Source organism: Danio rerio, chromosome 2 (assembly GCF_049306965.1).
Source record: "Danio rerio strain Tuebingen ecotype United States chromosome 2, GRCz12tu, whole genome shotgun sequence".
Classification (NCBI taxonomy): Eukaryota; Metazoa; Chordata; class Actinopteri; order Cypriniformes; family Danionidae; genus Danio; species Danio rerio.
The window spans coordinates 504,327-524,676 of NC_133177.1; the positions used below are offsets into that span (position 1 = coordinate 504,327).

Sequence of the window (20,350 nt, forward strand, 5' to 3'; positions counted from 1 at the left end):
AAGTGTTTATGCACAAAACACATTCAAACAAACCTGCATTCACTGCACTCTTACCTGAAATAAAAATGACAATCAGTCTGCAGTCATGATGGATTTTATATTTACCATTTTATTTACATTAATAACTATAATATAAAATGGTTCATAGCAGTATTAACAAATGCAGGATCCTTCAGTTGTGATTTGGACGATGGGTGTGAAATACAGTAATGATAATCAGATACAGCAACAGTGATTAGGGCAGAAGCCAATTAGAAGAGTCCATTTCTCATAGCCACACACTGCAGTTGTGCTCTTCTGACAGAGTTTATGTCTCAAATATCTCAAAGCTCATTAAATCAGTCAGCATTTTCTAGACCAGCAGAAAATATTGTGCTGTTTTCAGAAATAATGAGTCAAAATGAAGAGAGTTTTACATTAAAACAAGCAAAATAATCTTGTTTTTAGTTTGAAATCGGATTATTATTAGCATGTTTTCTCACTTGACTCACTTTATTCTGAAAACAGCACTATATTTCACACTTGTCTAGAAAAGGCTTCTTGATTTAAGTGTTTTTAGATATTATGACAAGAAACAAGATAAGCTCTGAATAAGAGCAGCATGTTTAGCTGTCTGAGGGCGTCCAGGTAAAGAAGTCGACTCCTCGAAGCTCCTCTGGAAGATATTCCTGCTTCACCGGCCCGCTGTAGTTTGGGTTGTATTTATACCCTTTAGCGTATCCCAGATTCTTCATGAGTTTGGTGGGAGCGTTGCGCAGATGGAGAGGAACGGACGGCAGAGGGCCTTTGTGGTTTCTCAGACACATCTTAACGTTATTATAAGCCTTGTAAACCTCTACAGATTTCGGAGCTCGGGCCAAATAAACCGCACACTGGGCTAGAATAACCTACAACAGTTCAAGATGACATACAGATCACACTAGGGCTGCACAATATATGGTTTTAGCTTCGATAATAACAACTGTATAAATAATATGTATTCAAACTGGAGAAAGCAGAAACACAATAGTAGTGCTGGATTTACCTCACATTCAGGCATACCGATGAGGTGACAGGCCTGAAACGCTGCTACAGCCTGACTGAGAGCCACAGGGTCCGCCAGTCCTGCACAACACACACACACACACAATACAGTAATATTCATACACAATACAGTAACATTTCATCAAATCGTTGTTAATATAAATCAACAGTTTTAACCATTAACCCTTTCTGTGATACTACTGTATAGGACTGTGGGAACATTGAGAAATAATCCAGAGATAAATTATGAGAAGATGGATCACAATTCTCACTTGAATGAACTCTGAGGTGAGTGTTTGCCAGCAGATGGCGCTGTGTGCTTTATAAACAGCTGTACACTGCTGGATACGATTCCTTACACACAAACAGCCTAGAGCGCCATCTGCTGTTAAACACTAGCCTAGAGCTCAATCCGCAGCTAGCCTAGAGCACAATCTACTGTTAAAACCTAGCCTAGAACGCCATCTGCTGTTCAAAACTAGCCTAGAGCGTCATCTTCTGCTAGTCAAGAGCACCATCTACTGTTTAAAACTAGCCTAGAGCGCCATCTGCTGTTCAAAACTAGCCTAGAGCACCATCTACTGTTAAAAACTAGCCTAGAGCACCATCTACTGTTAAAAACTAGCCTAGAGCGCCATCTGCTGTTCAAAACTAGCCTAGAGCACCATCTACTGTTAAAAACTAGCCTAGAGCACCATCTACTGTTAAAAACTAGCCTAGAGCACCATCTACTGTTAAAAACTAGCCTAGAGCGCCATCTGCTGTTCAAAACTAGCCTAGAGCACCATCTACTGTTAAAAACTAGCCTAGAGCACCATCTACTGTTAAAAACTAGCCTAGAGCACCATCTACTGTTAAAAACTAGCCTAGAGCGCCATCTGCTGTTCAAAACTAGCCTAGAGCACCATCTACTGTTAAAAACTAGCCTAGAGCACCATCTACTGTTAAAAACTAGCCTAGAGCGCCATCCGCTGTTCACAACTAGCCTAGAGCGTCATCTTCTGCTAGTCAAGAGCACCATCTACTGTTAAAAACTATCCTAGAGCGCCATCAGCTGTTCACAACTAGCCTAGAGCGCCATCTGCTGTTAAAAACTAGCCTAGAGCGCCATCTACTGTTAAAAACTAGCCTAGAGCACCATCTACTGTTAAAAATTTGCCTAAAGCGCCATCTGCTGTTAAAAACTAGCCTAGAGCACCATCTGCTGTTAAAAACTAGCCTAGAGCACCATCTGCTGTTAAAAACTAGCCTAGAGCACCATCTGCTGTTAAAAACTAGCCTAGAGCACCATCTGCTGTTAAAAACTAGCCTAGAGCGCCATCCGCTCATCACAACTAGCCTAGAGCGCCATCTGCTGTTAAAAACTAGCCTAGAACTCCATCTGCAGCTAGTCTAGAGCGCCATCTGCTCTTCAAAACTAGCCTAGAGCACCATCTGCTGTTAAAAACTAGCCTTGAGCGCCATCCGCTCATCACAACTAGCCTAGAGCGCCATCTGCTGTTAAAAACTAGCTGAGAGCGCCATCTGCTGGTAAAAACTAGCCTAGAACTCCATCTGCAGCTAGTCTAGAGCGCCATCTGCTCTTCAAAACTAGCCTAGAGCGCCATCTTGTAGTATAAACTAGCTTAGAGCGCCATCTGCTGTTAAAAATAGCCTAGAGCGCCATCTGCAGCTAGTCTAGAGCGCCATCTGCTGTTAAAAACTAGCCTAGAGCGCCATCTGCAGCTAGTCTAGAGCGCCATCTGCTGTTAAAAACTAGCCTAGAGCGCCATCTGCAGCTAGTCTAGAGCGCCATCTGCTGTTAAAAACTAGCTGAGAGCGCCATCTGCTGTTAAAAACTAGCCTAGAGCGACATCTGCTGTTCAAAACTAGCCAAGAGCGCCATCTGCAGCTTGTCTAGAGCGCCATCTGCTGTTAAAAACTAGCTTTAAAAACACTCCACAAATCACGTGTATGCATTACTGTATGTTAGTAAAGCTAACGCAGATCAACTACTCACCGATATCCTCACTAGCGAATCGCACTAGCCTGCGAGCGACGTACAGCGGATCTTCGCCGCCCTCCAGCATTCGGGCCAGCCAGTAGAGGGCAGCGTTTGCATCAGACCCTCTCATTGACTTGTGCAGAGCTGAGATACAGTTGTAGTGCTCCTCACCTGCACACACACAGAGAACATGAGAATTGACATGTACAGTTCGGGAGTCAGCATCAATAGGATTTACACAGCGTGCGGTCGGATTTTATTTTGTAATGTGCGATAATTATTGACGACCATTGCAGATTGAGTGTGTAATGTGCTGTGAGGTGTGCGCCGCTGTACCTGCTTTGTCGTAGAGAATGTGTGACCTCTGCAGAGCCTCTTTAATGTGCTGCTCGCGCACTACTGTGCTGCTTCTGTTGTGGTTGGAGCTGCTCTGCAACACACACGCCTGCACCGCCAGCTGGAGGCCGTTGAGAGCGGCTCGAGCGTCTCCGTCACACAGGTGCGCTAGAGTGTCCAGCGCTTTCTGCTCCACACACACCTGCGCTCTAACACACAAACAGCAGAAAACAATGTGTTTAGTGCTGATAAAGCTGCGCTCACACCAGAGTTTGTGTGAAAATTCGTGCGGCACTGCGAAAAGGGGCGGGATTAAACAAGATTATTAGACATGTAAAAAAGTGAGCGACTGCTCCATGTGTAAATTTCTGTCCAGAGAGGTCATGTTTAGATCTTCAAATAGTCTCACACAGTCAAGTGATGGGAGTTATTTTGCTTGTTTTAATGAAAAACTCTACATTTTGACTCATTATTGCTCAAAATAAGACAGTATTATGTACTTCTCTGCTAACTTAGATATTTAAACTAGAAACAAGTCTAACACTCCAAATAAAAACAGGCCTTTTTGCAGTGTAGACCTGCTAATTTGATCTCTGCAGCTTGGGGATAACACCGTAATAAAAGCTTCAGTAATTAATCACAACATGAGAATCTGATCCCGTCATAAGCCCAGTCTAATGACATAAACAAGAGTGATGCGTCCAGAGTCATCAGACCACACACTCACACCCAACAAATCACACGCCGGGCTTCAGCAGATTGTTGCTAAAGCGCTGAACGTGTGTGTTTCTCTCAGCTCTGGCAGAGCGACAGAGGACAGACTGTCCTACCAGATGGAGAGGAAAACGATATCGCTCTCATCAAACGGATGGAGAGTATCTGGAGCTCTGGGTCATCAGAAACTGGGTCATCACCATCATCATCTGACCCACATTTATAGAGGTGTCATACATGCGAGGAAATAAATACAAATCTGACTCACCAGACTGGGAACCTGAACGGGAGGCGACTTCAAAAAATAATTAATCGCGAAATACACTGTTAAAAAAAGATTTTATTACTATTTTTAAGAAGTCATTTATTACTCAATACTATAAATTCAATAATTTAATATATTCCGTTAATGAACATGCAAAATATTGATTTAAAATACAATGAATAATTATATATAGGACGTAACAAGTCACCAAAATCACAATGTGATTCACAATACTAATCTCAAAATATGATTTTGCCTCTTTTTTTTTAACAAAATGAGTTGAACAATTAAAAGTGCAGAATGTAAGTTTGTCTGTATGCAACAGTTGATAGAAACAGCTTCGATTTCTTACAGCTGAACAACAGAAACCTGACAATGATCGGCTCAGCTACAGCTCATGTGCTTAATTCAGTGTTAAATGCTAATAATGCAAGTCTGAATGACATTTATTGCCATACTACTGAAAGCAGCAGCAGATAGTTCAGCTCAGATCTGGAGAATACAATAAACTGTCTGAAACTGAACTTCAGAACTGAGACTCAGAGCAAACCAACACATATCAGTGATTCAGCATCTACATTTAATCATGTGAGTGCTCTATTCTGTGCTTCTAAATGGCTGTGTTTACATTTCTGTCCTGTTTCGTCTGCTGCAAACAGCCCAATTGCTCATCACTGCGTATATATCGTCACGTAGCGTGTTGTTAGGACACGGGGTTACAATGTAACCTGCTCACCTAATGTTTACACTCCTAATACTTAAATTATTTTCTAATTAAAAAACTCATGTGGAACTCTGAATCTGCATCTCATTTCAGAGTCCGCCACTGTCCACCAGAGGTTGCGTGTCAGTCACAGATGCATGCTTTGTGAGTCGTCATGACTGAATGAATGAACTACGCTGTTTTCCACCATTTGGCATCCCGGGCTGCTGAAATATAATTGGCTAAACTGGCAGTGGGCGGAGTTAATGACCAAAACAAAGGCAGCCGTTCCGGCACATGATGCACACGTTCACAGCAGAATATCTGACTCCAGCATTGTGCTTCAGATATACAAGAGTGCTCACTGAGCATGATTCTGAAATATCTGCACACATATTAGGGTGTTTTTACAAAATAAAATTATAAACAGCTAAATCAAAATGTGTAGAGCAAATTCCAAATACTACAAAATTTAAATACAAACTGAAGATGACTCTTTGATGTAAAACATCGACTGTGCAACTAAATTGCCATTTAAAAACGAATTCCAAGTCTTAAATGAAGAATACCACTCACAGAAGGCTCTTTAATACAAACTAAAACTTTGACTATGCTTGGATTTTTTTACATATACTTTTAAAAGAGCATCTATCAACTTTTAGACAGAAGTGTGTGTGGTATATTGAGTCCAGTCATACTGGAGTGATCCCAATTCTATTTTTGTACCCCTACCCCTTTAAAATTATTTCCTACAATTATCAGATATTATAGCATGCTCTGTGCACTTAATTGTGCTCACAAACCATTCACGCGAGTGAAATTATATACTTATACACCATCTCTATAACTGTATTTGTTTTAAGTTAATTTATAATGTTCTTTAGAGCTGTACTGCACTCCAGAATCTGACTGATTAGCTGGAGGCTCTAGATCAGTCATCATACACTGTTCTGCAGGAGTTCATCAATAGTCCTGCATTTACTAAGACTATATCTGCAGTGTTTGGGTGTAATTCACGATTTCCTCGCATGGAAAAACGTCATAAGAACTATGTTTAGTGGCTCAATGTATTACAGCAGCGTTTTTAAAAGACTAAACACTTTACTGATATAGTGTAGAGCCGAGCACATGTGGTCAGAACACAAGAGAGTCGCAGGTAATGAACGATTCAGCGTTTCTCCCATAGGTCTAAGCAAAATGCTAGCAGGCGTCTGTAGCTCCGCTACTTTGCCCTACTGTGGTTGGTTCAATGACACGTGAACAAAAAGAGTGACGCTTGGCCACGCCTACTCGTAGCTTCTTTTGGGTTCTTCAGAAACCTATGGGTGACATCATGGATACTACGTCCATGTATTTTACAGTCTATGGGTAAAGTTAGGGTAATTAGGGTAAAGTTAGGGTAATTAGGGTAAAGTTAGGGTAATTAGGGTAAAGTTAGGGTAATTAGGGTAAGGTTAGGGTAATTAGGGTAAAGTTAGGGTAATTAGGGTAAGGTTAGGGTAATTAGGGTAAAGTTAGGGTAATTAGGGTAAAGTTAGGGTAATTAGGGTAAGGTTAGGGTAATTAGGGTAAAGTTAGGGTAATTAGGGTAAAGTTAGGGTAATTAGGGTAAGGTTAGGGTAATTAGGGTAAAGTTAGTGTAATTAGGGTAAAGTTAGGGTAATTAGGCAAGTCATTGTATAACAGTGGTTTGTGCTGTAGACAAATAAAGAACTAATATTGCTGAAGGGGGCTAATAATATTGGCTTTAAAACAATTAGAAACCGCTTTTATTCTAGCCGAAATAAAACAAATAAGAGTTTCTCCAGAAGAACAGATATTAGAGGAAATACTGTGAACATTTCCTGAATCTGAGAAAAATCATTTGGGGAATATCTAAAAAAAAAAAAACCTCACACTTTAAGTCTTCATTACAAACCTAATTATTTCGTGCAGCACTATTCAGTTAACATCTTTAGTTCATGCTCTGGTTTCGCCGGTTGGTCTCAATTACATCCCAAACTTCGCTAAAGACGGCTCTGAGTATTCGGAAAGAGACGTGCAGTTTGACATGTTTCTCATCCAAGACAAGCCAAGAATTCAGAAGCCATAATCTGCCACTCTCACTATCATAACAGACAGAAATATCACGCGCTCTGAAAATCCCATTAGGCCTGATCTGAAGCAGAAACCAGATGTGAAGCCCTTTCACATGATGCGCACGTCATACAAATATATTTACACTTATGGCACTTTCACAACAGCCAAAATGTGTTTCCACTGCAGGGTTTAATTCAGTATACAGCGCATCCAGTGAGTATTGATAGCGCTGCACTTTTCCCACATGTGTTTATGTTACAGCCTTATTCCAAAATGGACTAAACTGACTGATTTCCTCAACATTCTACACACAATCCCCCATAATGACGATGTGAACAAAGAGTTTTTGAAATTGTTGCAAATTTATTATAAATGAAACACCTGTAAAACCAGATGTACATCAGTATTCACAGGCTTTGCTCAATACTCTATTGATGCTCCTTTGGCAGTGATTACAGCCTCAAGTCTTCCTGAATATGATGCCACAAGCTCTGCACAGCTGTCTTTAGGAAGTTTTGCCCGTTCCTCTTTGCAGGACCTCTCACGCTCTATCAGGTCGGATGGGAAGTGACGGTGTGCAGCCATTTTCAGATCTCTCCAGAGATGTTCAATAGGATTTAGGTCTGGGCTTTGGCTGGGCCACTCAAGCACATTCACCGAGTTGTTGTTGTAGCGCTGCATTGATATGTTGGCGGTGTGCTTTGGGTCATTGTCCTGCTGGAAGATGAAGCGTCGCCCCAGTCTGAGGTGGAGAGCACTCTTGTGCAGGTCTTCATTCAGGATGTCTCTGTACATCGCTGCATTCATCTTTCCCTCTATCCTGACTAGTCTTCCAGTTCCTGCTGCTGAAACACATCCCCACAGCATGATGCCAACACCACCATGCTTCACTGTAGAGATGCTGTTAGCCTGCTGATGAGCGCCGCCTGCTGTTCTCCAAACGTAACGCCTGGCGTTCACTCCAAACAGTTCAGTTTGAGTCTCATCAGAGCAGAGAGTTTAGTTTCTGATGCTCTGAGAGTCCTTCAGATGGTAAACTCCAGGCGGGGAGGGTCTTCCGTCTGCCCGCTCTACCATACAGATGCCTGATTGGTGGATTGCTGCACAGATGGTTGTCCTTCTGTAAGCTTCTCCTCTCTCCACAGAAGAGCGCTGGAGCTCAGACAGAGCGACCATCGGGTTATTGATCACCTCCCTGACTGAGGCCCTTCTCCCCCGATCACTCAGCTTAGATGGCCGGCCAGCTCTAGGAAGAGTCCTGCTGGTTAAACATCTTCCACTGACGGATGATGGAGGCCGCTGTGCTCAGTGGAACTTTCAGAGCAGCAGAAATGTTTCTGTAAGCTTCCCCAGCCTTGTGCCTCGAGACAATTCCTTTGTCTTCATGCTTGGTTTGTGCTTTGTCATGCAGTGTCAACCCTGGGCCCTTATATAGACAATTGTAGCCTTTTCTGATCATGTCCAATCAGCGGAATTGAGCACAGGTGAACTCCAATGAAGCTGCTGGAACATCTCCAGAATGATCAGTGGAGACAGAATAGCTGAGCTCAGTTTAGAGCTTCACGCCAAACACTGTCAATACTGATGCACGTCTGATCTTACAGCTTTTTCATCTTTAACAAATTTACAACAAGTCGGCGCTAGTGGTGTAGTGGTTAGTGCGTCGACACATGCACTCTGGTGCTCGCGGCGACCCGGGTTCGATTCCGCCTCGCAGTCCTATGCCAATCCTTCCCCTCTCTCTGCTCCTCATGCTTTCCTGTCAATTCCACGAAAAAATAATAAAATAAATTTACAACAATTTCAAAAGCTTGTGTGTAGAATGTTGAGGAAATCAATCAATTTAATCCATTTTGGAATAAGGCTGTAACAAAACAAATGTCTCCGGATGCACCATGCATAAATAGATGCAAATGCTCATACGCTTTAAAAAAAAATCTAAATAATTTTTTTTTTTATAATTATTTTTTTTGGGTTTTTACCTTTATTTTTGATAGGACAGTAGAAAGAATTGACAGGAAAGCATGAGGAGCAGAGAGAGGGGAAGGATTGGCATAGGACTGCGAGGCGGAATCAAACCCGGGTCGCCACGAGCACCGGAGTGCATGTGTCGACGCACTAACCACTACACCACTGGCGCCGACAATAATAAAAACTTTAAAGAATTTAAGACGCAGATGAGCGTTAAATCCATCATAACAGTCTTACGAACAGGCTCCATAAACATGTTTTGTTCAAATGCTGGTCTATATTGACTTGTGCCGATCACTGTATGCATCTCACAGATCTCTCCTGTCCACCCCAGCTATGTGTAATACTCATTATCACATTAAACTCCCATAAAACAAAGAGAGCGTTGGGTTCACTGAAACTCAAACCCAGCTTCACACGTCTGTATTAAACATGCGGATGCTTCCAGACTCCTAAAACCTGATCCGCAGCAGTTCACAGGCGGGGCGGGAGACAAATGTTTGCCCTACTTACCAATCCAGAGTGCAAGCGTGCCAGTAAGTCATCAAAACGAGACTGATGAGGACTTTGAAGCCGGCTCAGGTGACGCGCTATAATAACAAGAGCAGGGCAGACACTTACTCTGAGCAGATCTCTGAAGAGTGTCGTTCCTCTGAATCCAGAATCCGCAGATCCAGAAAATCCACAGCGCGACGCAGAATCGAGCCCACCGCCTCCACCGACAGACGCTCCAGAACCAGAACCCTGCAGCGGCTCAGGAGAGCACTGTTCACCTGGAACGACGGGTTTTCTGTGGTGGCGCCGATCAGAGTGATCGTCCCACACTCCACGTGAGGCAGAAACGTGTCCTGAGTTGAAGAAGACACAGAATAAAGCATGGGGAGACAGGAGAAGATACCCAGCATCCCAAAAGTGGAGAAGTACCACAGGTGAGGGCTGAGATGATGCACGAGATGTCGTCTTGTTTTTAGTGCAAATATTGTTAAATCAAGAAGCATTTTGTAGAGAACGAAATCAAAGATATTGTTTTGGATGCAGAAAGAATGAGCGAACATTGGGTTTTCCATTAACTTCCATAGAGATGCTTAAGTTTAAATCACTTCATTAAATCCTAATCTAATCATCTCTAACTAAATATCATTAAAAAGCTCTAATACTTCTTTCTGATTTGATATTATACCACTGTGTATTGCTCTGTATGAAAAGTAATCGATTAAACAAGTTTACTGTCTCCTTACAACCTGTGGCAGCATTTACGATTACACATCTAAACCATAATATTGTGGTCTAAACGCAAAGCCATCATGACAAGCTATATATCATTTGAATGCCTCACATTTCTAGTTTCTAAGGATGGTGGCTGATTTTTGATAGATATACCCAAGCAAAAGTTATTAATTCATTTGCAACAAGGATATTCATCAGAGTTGTAAAGCATTACTTTGCTACAGCAATCCATATTTGATGCTTTTAGGAGGCTAAATTAAAATCAAATATCAACAAACTGCACACACTATTTTAGAATTGTAATTTTACTTTGTAAATAGTGTCAAAAGTATGAAAAAATACAGTTAATATTCCTCTAAACACACGGGGTGCACTTGTATAGTCATCTATGGCAACTGAACTGTCGTGTCTGGTACTGCAGCCAAACTAAATACTACTGAAAGCTCATTTTTTCACATGTTGTGCTCGATTTTAATGATCTAGGCACAAAGTCTAAAGCACAGGGCGCAAAAGCATCAAGAGCATGTCTGAATCCACTTTTGCTATTTTAAAAACGGATAAATACGCTCTGCGCCCCGGTGCATGGTCTAACAGGGTTGTGCTTGTCCTCTTAATGAGATACGGGTGTGTTTTGAGAATAAAACAATCAAAGACTCATCTCACATTCCCTTTAAGAGTCAGTTGCACCACACTGTGGCGCATTTGCTCTTTACATGGTGGACTTTGTAAGTGTAACAACTGATCACTAGTGAGAAAACCAGTGGCTTCTGCAGCGTGAGAATAAAGAACAAGCCTCCTCCATTCAGTCTCTTTACTTTCACTTTCTTTTGTGGATAAGGAAACAGTGTTGTACGCACAGACATCCATTAGCCCACATATTCAATTTCTTTTTTAAAGCACAAAGATTTGTGTCTAAACTATTTCTAAATTCAGTTCTAATCTCCAGCAGAGGAATAAATGATCAATAATAATGAAGTGTGGTCAGAAAACTGAGTGATATCCAAACACACGTCCTGTTCTTATCCACATATGCTGATGCAGACGTCTCCAAAACCCCACAGCTGGACACATCTACACTTGTGTTTATTAAAGCAAATATAAATCTGCAGATAATCAATAATCCAGCTAATAATAATCTCATTATACAGATCGTCAACAATAACCCATAAGATCTCCAAAGATGCAGTTTTAAATTGTATAGATATCAGTGTTTTTGAAAGAAATGAAGACGGCAGAAGTCGATGATTCATTTTCATTATTTTGCCTGACATGTTCACTGCTCCAAAATAATTTAAATATTTCAAAAAATAAAATATTTTGTTTTCAAAGAGTTTTTTTTTTCCCAGAAATTTAAAAAGAATATATTTTAGAGCAGTAATTTCAATACCTTGATATTTTTATCCAAGATTATCATACCGGCAGAATCTTATACCAGCCCATGCCTAATTGTCATTCTGGCATTATATAATGAGTGGCATAAAATGGTCTTGAAATGACAATAATATTGTATATTGCAATATATTTTGGTGCGATATATCGTACAACAAAAAAAATAGAAATGGTGAAAGGCCTAGCATTGGCTAAAAATGCTAACTCACTGGCCTCCAGCAGGGGGCACCTATAGAACAGCAGGAATAAGGTTGTTGCTAGATCGGATACGTTTGCAGCCGGATGTTAACAAGAATTATTTCTTTTATTTATTAAATTTCCCATGTATTGTATTTTATTAATGTCTACCCCCACCCCAACCGTCACAGTAATGTAAACACAGTAGTAGTACAGAGTATTATCTATGTTATCTATTTAATTACCCAATAAATTGTATTTTTTAACACCTACCCCAACCGTCACAGTACTGTAAAAATATAAATTATATTTAAACTTTGTCATTAAAAATGCTGCTATATTAATGAGCATATCGCACTTCTAGCCGGCCGCATATCCCATCTAGACGTTACCCAGGAATAACAGCGTTCCCTTGGTTACAGCAGTAAGCAAAGCAGTGCAATGTCAAATCTAGTGCGATTTTGTTAATTTCAGACAAACTTTACGTACAACTATAGGTTGTGAATTTGTCGACAAAAGTTCTTCGATTGTACAAAACCTGTCGGTGAGCGAAAGTTAAGGCTAAAATCCTGAACTCTGCATTAGTCTGTGGTGATTGAGTGATGCAGATGGAGCACAGAATCCTCCTCCAGTTGAGCTGATCTTCACACCACATATTATCTGCAGAAGTTTCCACCGTTAGAGTCAGAGCTGTTATTGCAGCACACAATAAAAAGACACAATAAATTCCAGCATGTATACGAGACTCTTATTTTAGACTTTAGTGCGGGTCTCCCCTGCGCTGCTCTATTGTCTCCTGGGTTTACAGTTGTATATTATTGGGTGTACTTCAGTTTCACAGGCGCTGCTGTCGGGGATAAAGTGTACCGGCGGCCTGCATACACAAATAATTACACTTTCAAAGAGATTGTCATGTACAGACCCCTGTATGTAGATATATTTGACTTTAAACGTCTTAAAGCGGAGTTTGTTGGCGTTGGTTTCCTCCGGGTGCTCCGGCTTCCCCCACAGTACAAACACATGCGCTATAGGGGAATTGACTTACTGAATTGGCCGTAGTGTATGAGTGTGTGTGTATGGGTGTTTCCCAGTACTGGGTTGCAGCTGGAAGGGCATCCATTGCTTAAAACATATGCTGGAATAGTTGGCGGTTCATTCCACTGTGGCAACCCCTGATTAATAAAGGGACTAAGCTGCAGGAAAATGAATGTCTTAAAGCACAAGTATAACCAAATATGAGCGCGGACTGACCTGCTGTGATTTATTAAAGCGGTGAATCTCATCGATGAACAGGACGGTCTTCCTCTTGCACAGACGGAGCTCATTTTGGGCCTGTTTTATCACCTCTCGCACATCACTGACGGAAGCGCTGGTGGCCGACAGCGTCACGAAACGGCCCGTGCCTTTCTGCTTGATAGAACTGGCGATAATATGAGCCAAAGTGGTCTGTAAACAACAAACACACAACCCAAACATGATGAGCAGATTCAGAGGATATACAGGCATCAGAGAGTGAATTCAATACCTTTAAAGACTCTTTCCATTCATTTTAAGACCTTATAACCACTTCAGGTTTCGACCAGAAACACTGGCGAGATTTTAACTTATAGTATATTTACTAAATATTGATGTAAGAAACTAATCCAAAACCAAAACATTATTCATATACTGAATACTAATCTATTAAATCTAGCTAGGTTGGAGCATACATTACTGCAGAACTATGTGTGGCCTTGGGTTCTGCAGTAAACAAAGCAGCGTGATGTCAAATCTAGCAGGTTTCAATACTCCCTGTGAAGAATGCTGGGATCCGCACAATGGATTTGTGTTGGGTCAACATGAAGGATTTAAGTTAACGTATTAGTTTTTACAAATTTAAGTGAATTGAACATAAAACAATTAAGCTGTCCTCAAAAAACTCAAGAATTATGTTGTTTCATTCATTTTCTGGCGTAGTCAGCAAATGTTTTATGCAGCGGATGCCGTTCTAGCTGCAACCCAGTACTGGGAAACACCCACACACTTTAACATTCATACACTACAGCAGACTTAGTTCATGGCAAAATTATTGATAAAAATTGATCAAATTTGACAAGTGAACTCTTGTAAAGGAGATTTAAATACCAAAATAAACAAATGAAACCAGAAATGCTCCTGAATCATCAGGCTCAACTGTTTTAATTAAGATGGCTAAACTTAGTGGTTCTTAAAATGCGGGTCAGGGAGTTGTGCGACAATGACAGGGAGTTGCTTGGTGATTTCCAAAAGTCAAATAAATTTTATTAAACTATTAGATTTGCTATATTTAATCCATAACCCTCAGAAGATAAAAAAAATAGTAGTTAATTGTTACATTAAAAAGCAACAACATACAAAAAACTTTAACATTTACTTTCACCATTGTGTGTTTACATTAGATTAACAACATAGCAGCAGGGTCAGCTGCAGTAGATTGATTTAATAGCACAAGGTTAAACTTTCTGACCCCTTTATGACAATTAAATACATTAAAAACAAATACAGGCCACTACTGAACTGAGGATGATCATGGTGGTGGTCTCCAAAATTCAACCAAGAATAGACTTCCAAGAAAAAAATGTAAGAACCCCTAACAAACCTCTTTAGAATATAATAAGGGTAATAATGTATGAGAAACACTGTGGCTTTGCAATTACTGCATTTTTAATACTGCACTATAATAGAGATATACTACTAAATACTTGAATTATTAATATTTAAATCAAAAATATTTGCACAGTATGTTTACTTTAAGACAAGTTTCCGAGTATCTCCTTAATCTGAAGTTGTTTTTATATTTACACATTCGTCCAGTGACATCTTGTGTCTGCTCCCTATACTGTTTACCATGGTACTTTGAATATATTTGGTCTGAAATCACATGTAAGAATGACTTCAAAACAACATTAGCACTATTTATCTGCACGTTGATGGTCATTAGCATTCGATTATTTTTCTGACTTTTATTATTAAGGATAAAATCCGAATGTGTGAATATAAAACCAACTTTACACCAATATTTAAGCAGAAGGCTTTTATAAATAAGTGAATAGACTACAAACCACAGACCTTTCCGCAGCCCGGCGGACCCCAGAGGATCAGAGACGGGATCTCCTGCGACTTCAGCAGGGATCTCAGCAGAGTTTGTTCTCCGATCAGTTTATTCTGGCCGAAATATTCCTCCAGGGTGCTCGGTCTCAGGAGCTCCGCCAGCGGCTTTTGGTTCTTCAGGCGCAGCGCTCTGGGAGAACAGGCCGCCGGTGGAGCCACTTCAGCCGGACACTGAGGCTGCTGCACCGCCGCCGCTGGAGCTGCGGAGCCCGCCGCGCTCTCTCCACTGTCTTCGGCCAGGGCTTCTGATGCTCTCGGCCGGCTCTGGAACATGGAAAAGACCGCAGAAGGACGGCTGTCGGATGAGTTAATGCGGGGTTTTTTGGCCGGTGGACCGGGATCAGAGGGACTCTGTAAACACGCGTCCAGGTGACGGTTGATGCTGCTCGGCTCAAAGAGACCAGCGCAAACCGGGCACTGCACGCTGCTGTCAGACACACTCTCCGCCATGGTCACGCTGATTTAACGTGTTTATTCCTGCTGATGGTGGTGTGTAAATTAGATTATTTGCAGTTTATTTACAGTTATCAACAAACGGGGACACGAGAAATAGAAACTGACGCGGGAGAACGGAAGTCTCGTCTCGCGATATCATTATTATTATGAGTGGAAAAAGTTTTGCTTCACACGAACTATGAACCTGAAGCAGACCAAACATTCACCATCAGCGAATAAAATAATACACAAACTTGCTGGACTGTTTATTATTCTTCAGTGAAACTACAGGTCGACAGAAGGATCGATTCCTTTAAATGAATCACTTGTTAAGGGAGCAAACAGTGGTGTAGTTCGATTCCCGGATGGAACGACTCTTTTGAATCATTTTGACGTGCATCTTCCAGCTCTGTTCTAATATCTGTAAATGATTTATGTAATGTATCTCCTCAATATTGAGCTTAAGTTTTGTATGTTTCCATGTTTTAAACCATTACATTACATTACATGTTTTAAACCATTACGAACATTAAACCATTTTTGGGTTAAAACAAATTGAGAAATTATTTGTATATTTTGAAAATAAATAAGATATATATATATATATATATATATATATATATATATATATATATATATATATATATATATATATATATATATATATATATACACACACACACACACACACACACACACACACACACTTAACACAAATATAAGCATCAATTTATGAAACATACATATTAATAAATGTTGTCTAGTTGAAAAGTTTTTAACTAAAATAAATTCATTTTACTTGCACAAAATTCACGTTTTCACATCTAAAATTCACCAAAATCAGTCCCAAAAGACCACATGAAAGAAATGAGGTATCATTTATAGTAAAAACTAGTGGTTTGAATCATACTATAGTAAAGCGTATATTATACTGTATATATCATAGTATCTACAGCTCTTTGTTGGCTCATTTGTTGACCAAATTATTATTATTTTCACAAATGAATAATTACAAATGATTATGATCATTATTATTATTGGTGTGTTATTTTTATTTTAATGTTTATAATAATGTGACATTTTTTTATTATAAATAATATACATTATTATTATTGGTGTCACCATAGCAACTATATGCCACAACAGATTTTTCAAAGTACTTTACTATGGTATGATCTCTACAGCGTTTACTATAGTAAAGTTTCTTCCTGTAGGAGAAATGGAAAAAAAAGTTTGTTTTTATTTGTATTGCTTTTTTTTTGCAAATGTTCTGACATACAGTCAAAGTCAGAATCATTAGCCCCCCCAATTTCTGTGTAACAGAGAGCAGATTTCTTCAACACATTTCTGCACATAACAGTGTTAATAACTCATCTCTAATATCTGATTTATTTTCTCTTTGTCATGATGACAGTAAATAATATTAGACTAGATATTCTTCAAGACACTTCTATACAGCTTAAAGTGACATGTAAAGGCTTCACTAGGGTAATTAGGGTAAAGTTAGGGTAATTAGGCAACTTATTGTATAATGATGATTTGTTCTGGAGACTATCTAAATAAATGCATCTTAAAGAGGTTAATAATATTGAGCTTAAAATGGGTTGTAAAAAATTAAAAACTGCTTTTATTCTAGCCGAAATAAAACAAATCAGACTTTCTCCAGAAGAACAAATATTATCAGACACACTGTGAACATTTCCTCAATCTGTTCAACATTTGGTAAATATTTAAAAAAAGAAAAAAAATCAAAGAGGGGCGAATAATACTGACTTCAACTGTAACTACCAGTTAATAAACTTAATAAAAAAGTATTTCTTACATATGAAGATGCCAAAATGAAGTAAACACAAAGAATGTCTTTGTTAAAGGAAAATTTAATAAAAATATTTGCATTTTAACGGTCTTGAAACACACAAAAAACAAGTTTTTGAACATTTCAAAGCATCGAGAAACAGCATTTGTATATATTATATGACAATAATAAAGTGTGAACCAATTCTAAATGTCTCATGAATTTCTCTTTGTTGTCCTTTTTCCAGCTCTGAGAAGAAGCCGAGCCTCGAGCGGCCGGTGATTGAGGTGACCCTGCTGAGAAACACGCACACACAGACACACTCACACACCGCAGAGGAGTGTGTTCAGCTTAGACGAGCCAGACTGAGAGATGTGCACCAGTGTCCGGACAGCATCAGACTGGGCAAACTGGCCTTCTTCCACTATCTGGAGAGAGTGGAGACCATGCGCTGCTTCTGGGAGCTCAAGCACAGTCAGCTGGAGGGTGATCAGGTACGGGACACCTCACATCTGCATCTTTATGAATTCCACTGTAGGCAGCATGGTGGCTCAGTGGTTAGCACTTTGACCTCATAGCAGTAAGATTGCTGGTTCAAGCCCCGGCTGGGTCAGTGTGTTTCTGTGAGGAGTTTGCATGTTCTCCCTGTGTTGGCGTGGGTTTCCTCAGGGTGCTCCGGATTCGCCCAAAGTCCAAACACATGCGCTATAGGGGAACTGATCAAGTGTGTATGGGTGTTTCCCAGTACTGGGTTGCAGCTGAAAGGGCATCCGCTGTGTAAATCATATGCTGGAATAGTTGGCGGTTCATTCCACCCTGATAAATAAAGGACTAAGCCGAAGGAAAATGAATGCATGAGCAAACCTACTTAAAAAAGGAGTCAACCCATTGGAACTGTTAAGTTGATACAACTTAATTTTAACAATTTAGAGTTGGTTGATTCTACAGTTGCTATGGTAACACAGCAACTATAGTATTGTAAACAAATGAGAAAATATAGTAGTTTTCTACAACTGTAGGCTGTATTATACTACAATACACCACTGTTTACTAAAGTATTCTGCTACCGTTGATCATCTTATGTATGCTGGAGTGTTTATTAACAAAGAGTTGTAGGTACTATAATATATTCAGTATAATACCACTTGAAAGTGAGTGAATTTAGTTTGGATCAAAAGCAGCAGGTGAACTGTCCTGCTTGGGTGTTTATATAATTATATGAGGTGAGGGCTTTCCATATCTGGATTCTACAGTAATGGAAGGGTCAAACACAGAGCGCTGCTGCCCTCTGGTGGACGGGTTGTGCTGTGTGAATGAATGAAGACTCATGTTATGCACATTACTACAGTACATGCGACCAAATAAAAAACAATCGAAACTGCCTATTTAAAAAAAGATTATATGAAATAGGCTAACTCAATTATTTTGTTTTATTTATTCAAATACTTCATGATTGTCCACATAGTCTATTGCTATTATTCAGTTCATATTATAGATTACATTATATAAATCAGAATACTTCATAATTGTTTCATCACACGGCAAAAACATCACCAAACTCACTGATTCGAATGATCTGTTCTGAGTGAGTCTTTAGGCAGTGACTCACTGATTCATATGATTCGATAAGAGTGAATCTTTCGGCAGCGACTCACTAATTCACATGATCTGATCAGAGTGAATCGTCAGACAGCAACTCACTGATTCATATGATCTGATCAGAGTGAATCTTTAGACAGCGACTCACTGATTCAAATAATCCATTCAGAGTGAGTCTTTATTAAACAACTTAACGATTCAAATGATGTGTTCAAAGCAAATCTTTAGGCAGCGACAGACTGATTCAAAAGATTCTTTCAGAGTGAGTCTTCACTAAACAACTCACTGATTCAAATGATCTGTTCAGAGCGAGTCTCCACTAAACAACTCACTGATTCCATTCAGAGTGATTCTTTACTAAACAACTCACTGATTCAAATGATCCATTCAGAGTGAGTCTTTACTAAACAACTCACTGATTCAAATGATCTGTTCAGAGTGAGTCTTTACTAAACAACTCACTGATTCAAATGATCTGTTCAGAGTGAGTCTCCACTAAACAACTCACTGATTCATTCAGAGTGAGTCTTTACTAAACAACTCACTGATTCAAATGATCTGCTCAGAGCGAGTCTTCACTAAACAACTCACTGATTCAAATGATCTGTTCAGAGCGAGTCTCCAGGCAGTGACTCACTGCTCTCACATGAAAGAATCAGCTCAGCAGGTCAACCTGAAGGATGTCTATCTGTATCTACAAACAAGCACACTGTTTATATCTGGCATCCACAGAATAATGTCGAGAGCTCTCTTATTGCAGGATAAATATATATTTCTATTGAAGGACCTGAAATAATATATGATTGACACTTTTTTAATAGCTTAAAGGCATCTGAAGCGGAGAGAAACTGGCGGCTTTGTTGAACCTGAGCTCATTGCATTTAGATGATGATGAATAAATCCAGCAGGCCGTGTTCAGATAGCTGTGTTCCTGCACCTGTCACCACACACACACACATGTGTTTGTCCTCCGGGATGACAGAAAGCGGGGGCTCTGGGAATGCAGGAGCACGTCAAATCAAGCGCAGCGTCGTGTTAAAGCAGACCTCACACACTTTCATCCACAGACTTTGTCGCAGCTAAATAAACCCAGCAGATTAGGCAGACACCGCAGGCGCACACACACCATGGACTGCTTCTTGAAGGGCAGATACATTTGGATTGTTGGCAGCGTGTGTTTTATGGCCTTGTATCTCTGGCACACTGTCTGGGATTTACTCTTGTACCGCAGGAAATCCAGATCTTCAGCGAGTGCACAGGTGAATACACTGGGTTACAAAACAACCCAGCATTGCTGACAGTGCTGAGATTGGACTATCTGATTTGTTTGCAGCTTCATTTGCCTGTAAATAATCACAGTACTAATGGTAAACGCTGCTGAAGTCATGCTTGAGTTCATTTCTTACATGTTTATTAATATTTAAGACTGTGCAGTCTGTTGTTTGATATATGATTGCTTATTATCCAGCACTCGGGGCAGTTTCTCAGTGTTGTATTTTATTTTGGACAGTTCTCTGCTTCTCA

At 40.0% G+C, this 20,350-nt stretch overlaps 3 protein-coding genes across 6 annotated transcripts in view; 1 reads left to right on the forward strand and 2 right to left on the reverse strand.

Moving 5' to 3' along the window:
• The window catches only part of znf1014 (zinc finger protein 1014), a 560,414-nt gene that overhangs the window by 87,740 nt on the left and 452,324 nt on the right, over nucleotides 1-20,350 (reverse strand). The window lies entirely within an intron of this gene.
• On the reverse strand, nucleotides 85-15,582 carry wrnip1 (WRN helicase interacting protein 1). Of its 2 annotated transcripts, NM_212920.1 has the most exons (7): nucleotides 14,956-15,533; nucleotides 13,120-13,314; nucleotides 9,697-9,923; nucleotides 3,344-3,552; nucleotides 3,023-3,178; nucleotides 1,025-1,104; nucleotides 85-887 (listed from the first exon to the last, which is right to left on the reverse strand). In NM_212920.1, exons 1-7 carry the CDS (start codon nucleotides 15,445-15,447, stop codon nucleotides 606-608), a joined length of 1,641 nt encoding a protein of 546 aa, NP_998085.1. In that variant the 5' UTR covers nucleotides 15,448-15,533; the 3' UTR covers nucleotides 85-605. The 2 variants fall into 2 exon arrangements, with proteins under 2 accessions (NP_998085.1, XP_073770680.1); XM_073914579.1 differs by lacking the exons at nucleotides 85-887; nucleotides 1,025-1,104; nucleotides 3,023-3,178; nucleotides 3,344-3,552 and adding an exon at nucleotides 7,448-8,863 and having other exon boundaries at nucleotides 14,956-15,582.
• mylk4a (myosin light chain kinase family, member 4a) overlaps nucleotides 19,842-20,350 on the forward strand; it is a 32,921-nt gene continuing 32,412 nt past the window's right edge. For both annotated transcript variants that reach the window (XM_021466614.3, XM_073921888.1), the window contains exon 1: nucleotides 19,842-20,085. In XM_021466614.3, the coding sequence (XP_021322289.1) occupies nucleotides 19,954-20,085 (132 nt within the window). In that variant the 5' untranslated portion in view covers nucleotides 19,842-19,953. The remainder of the gene's footprint in view (nucleotides 20,086-20,350) is intronic.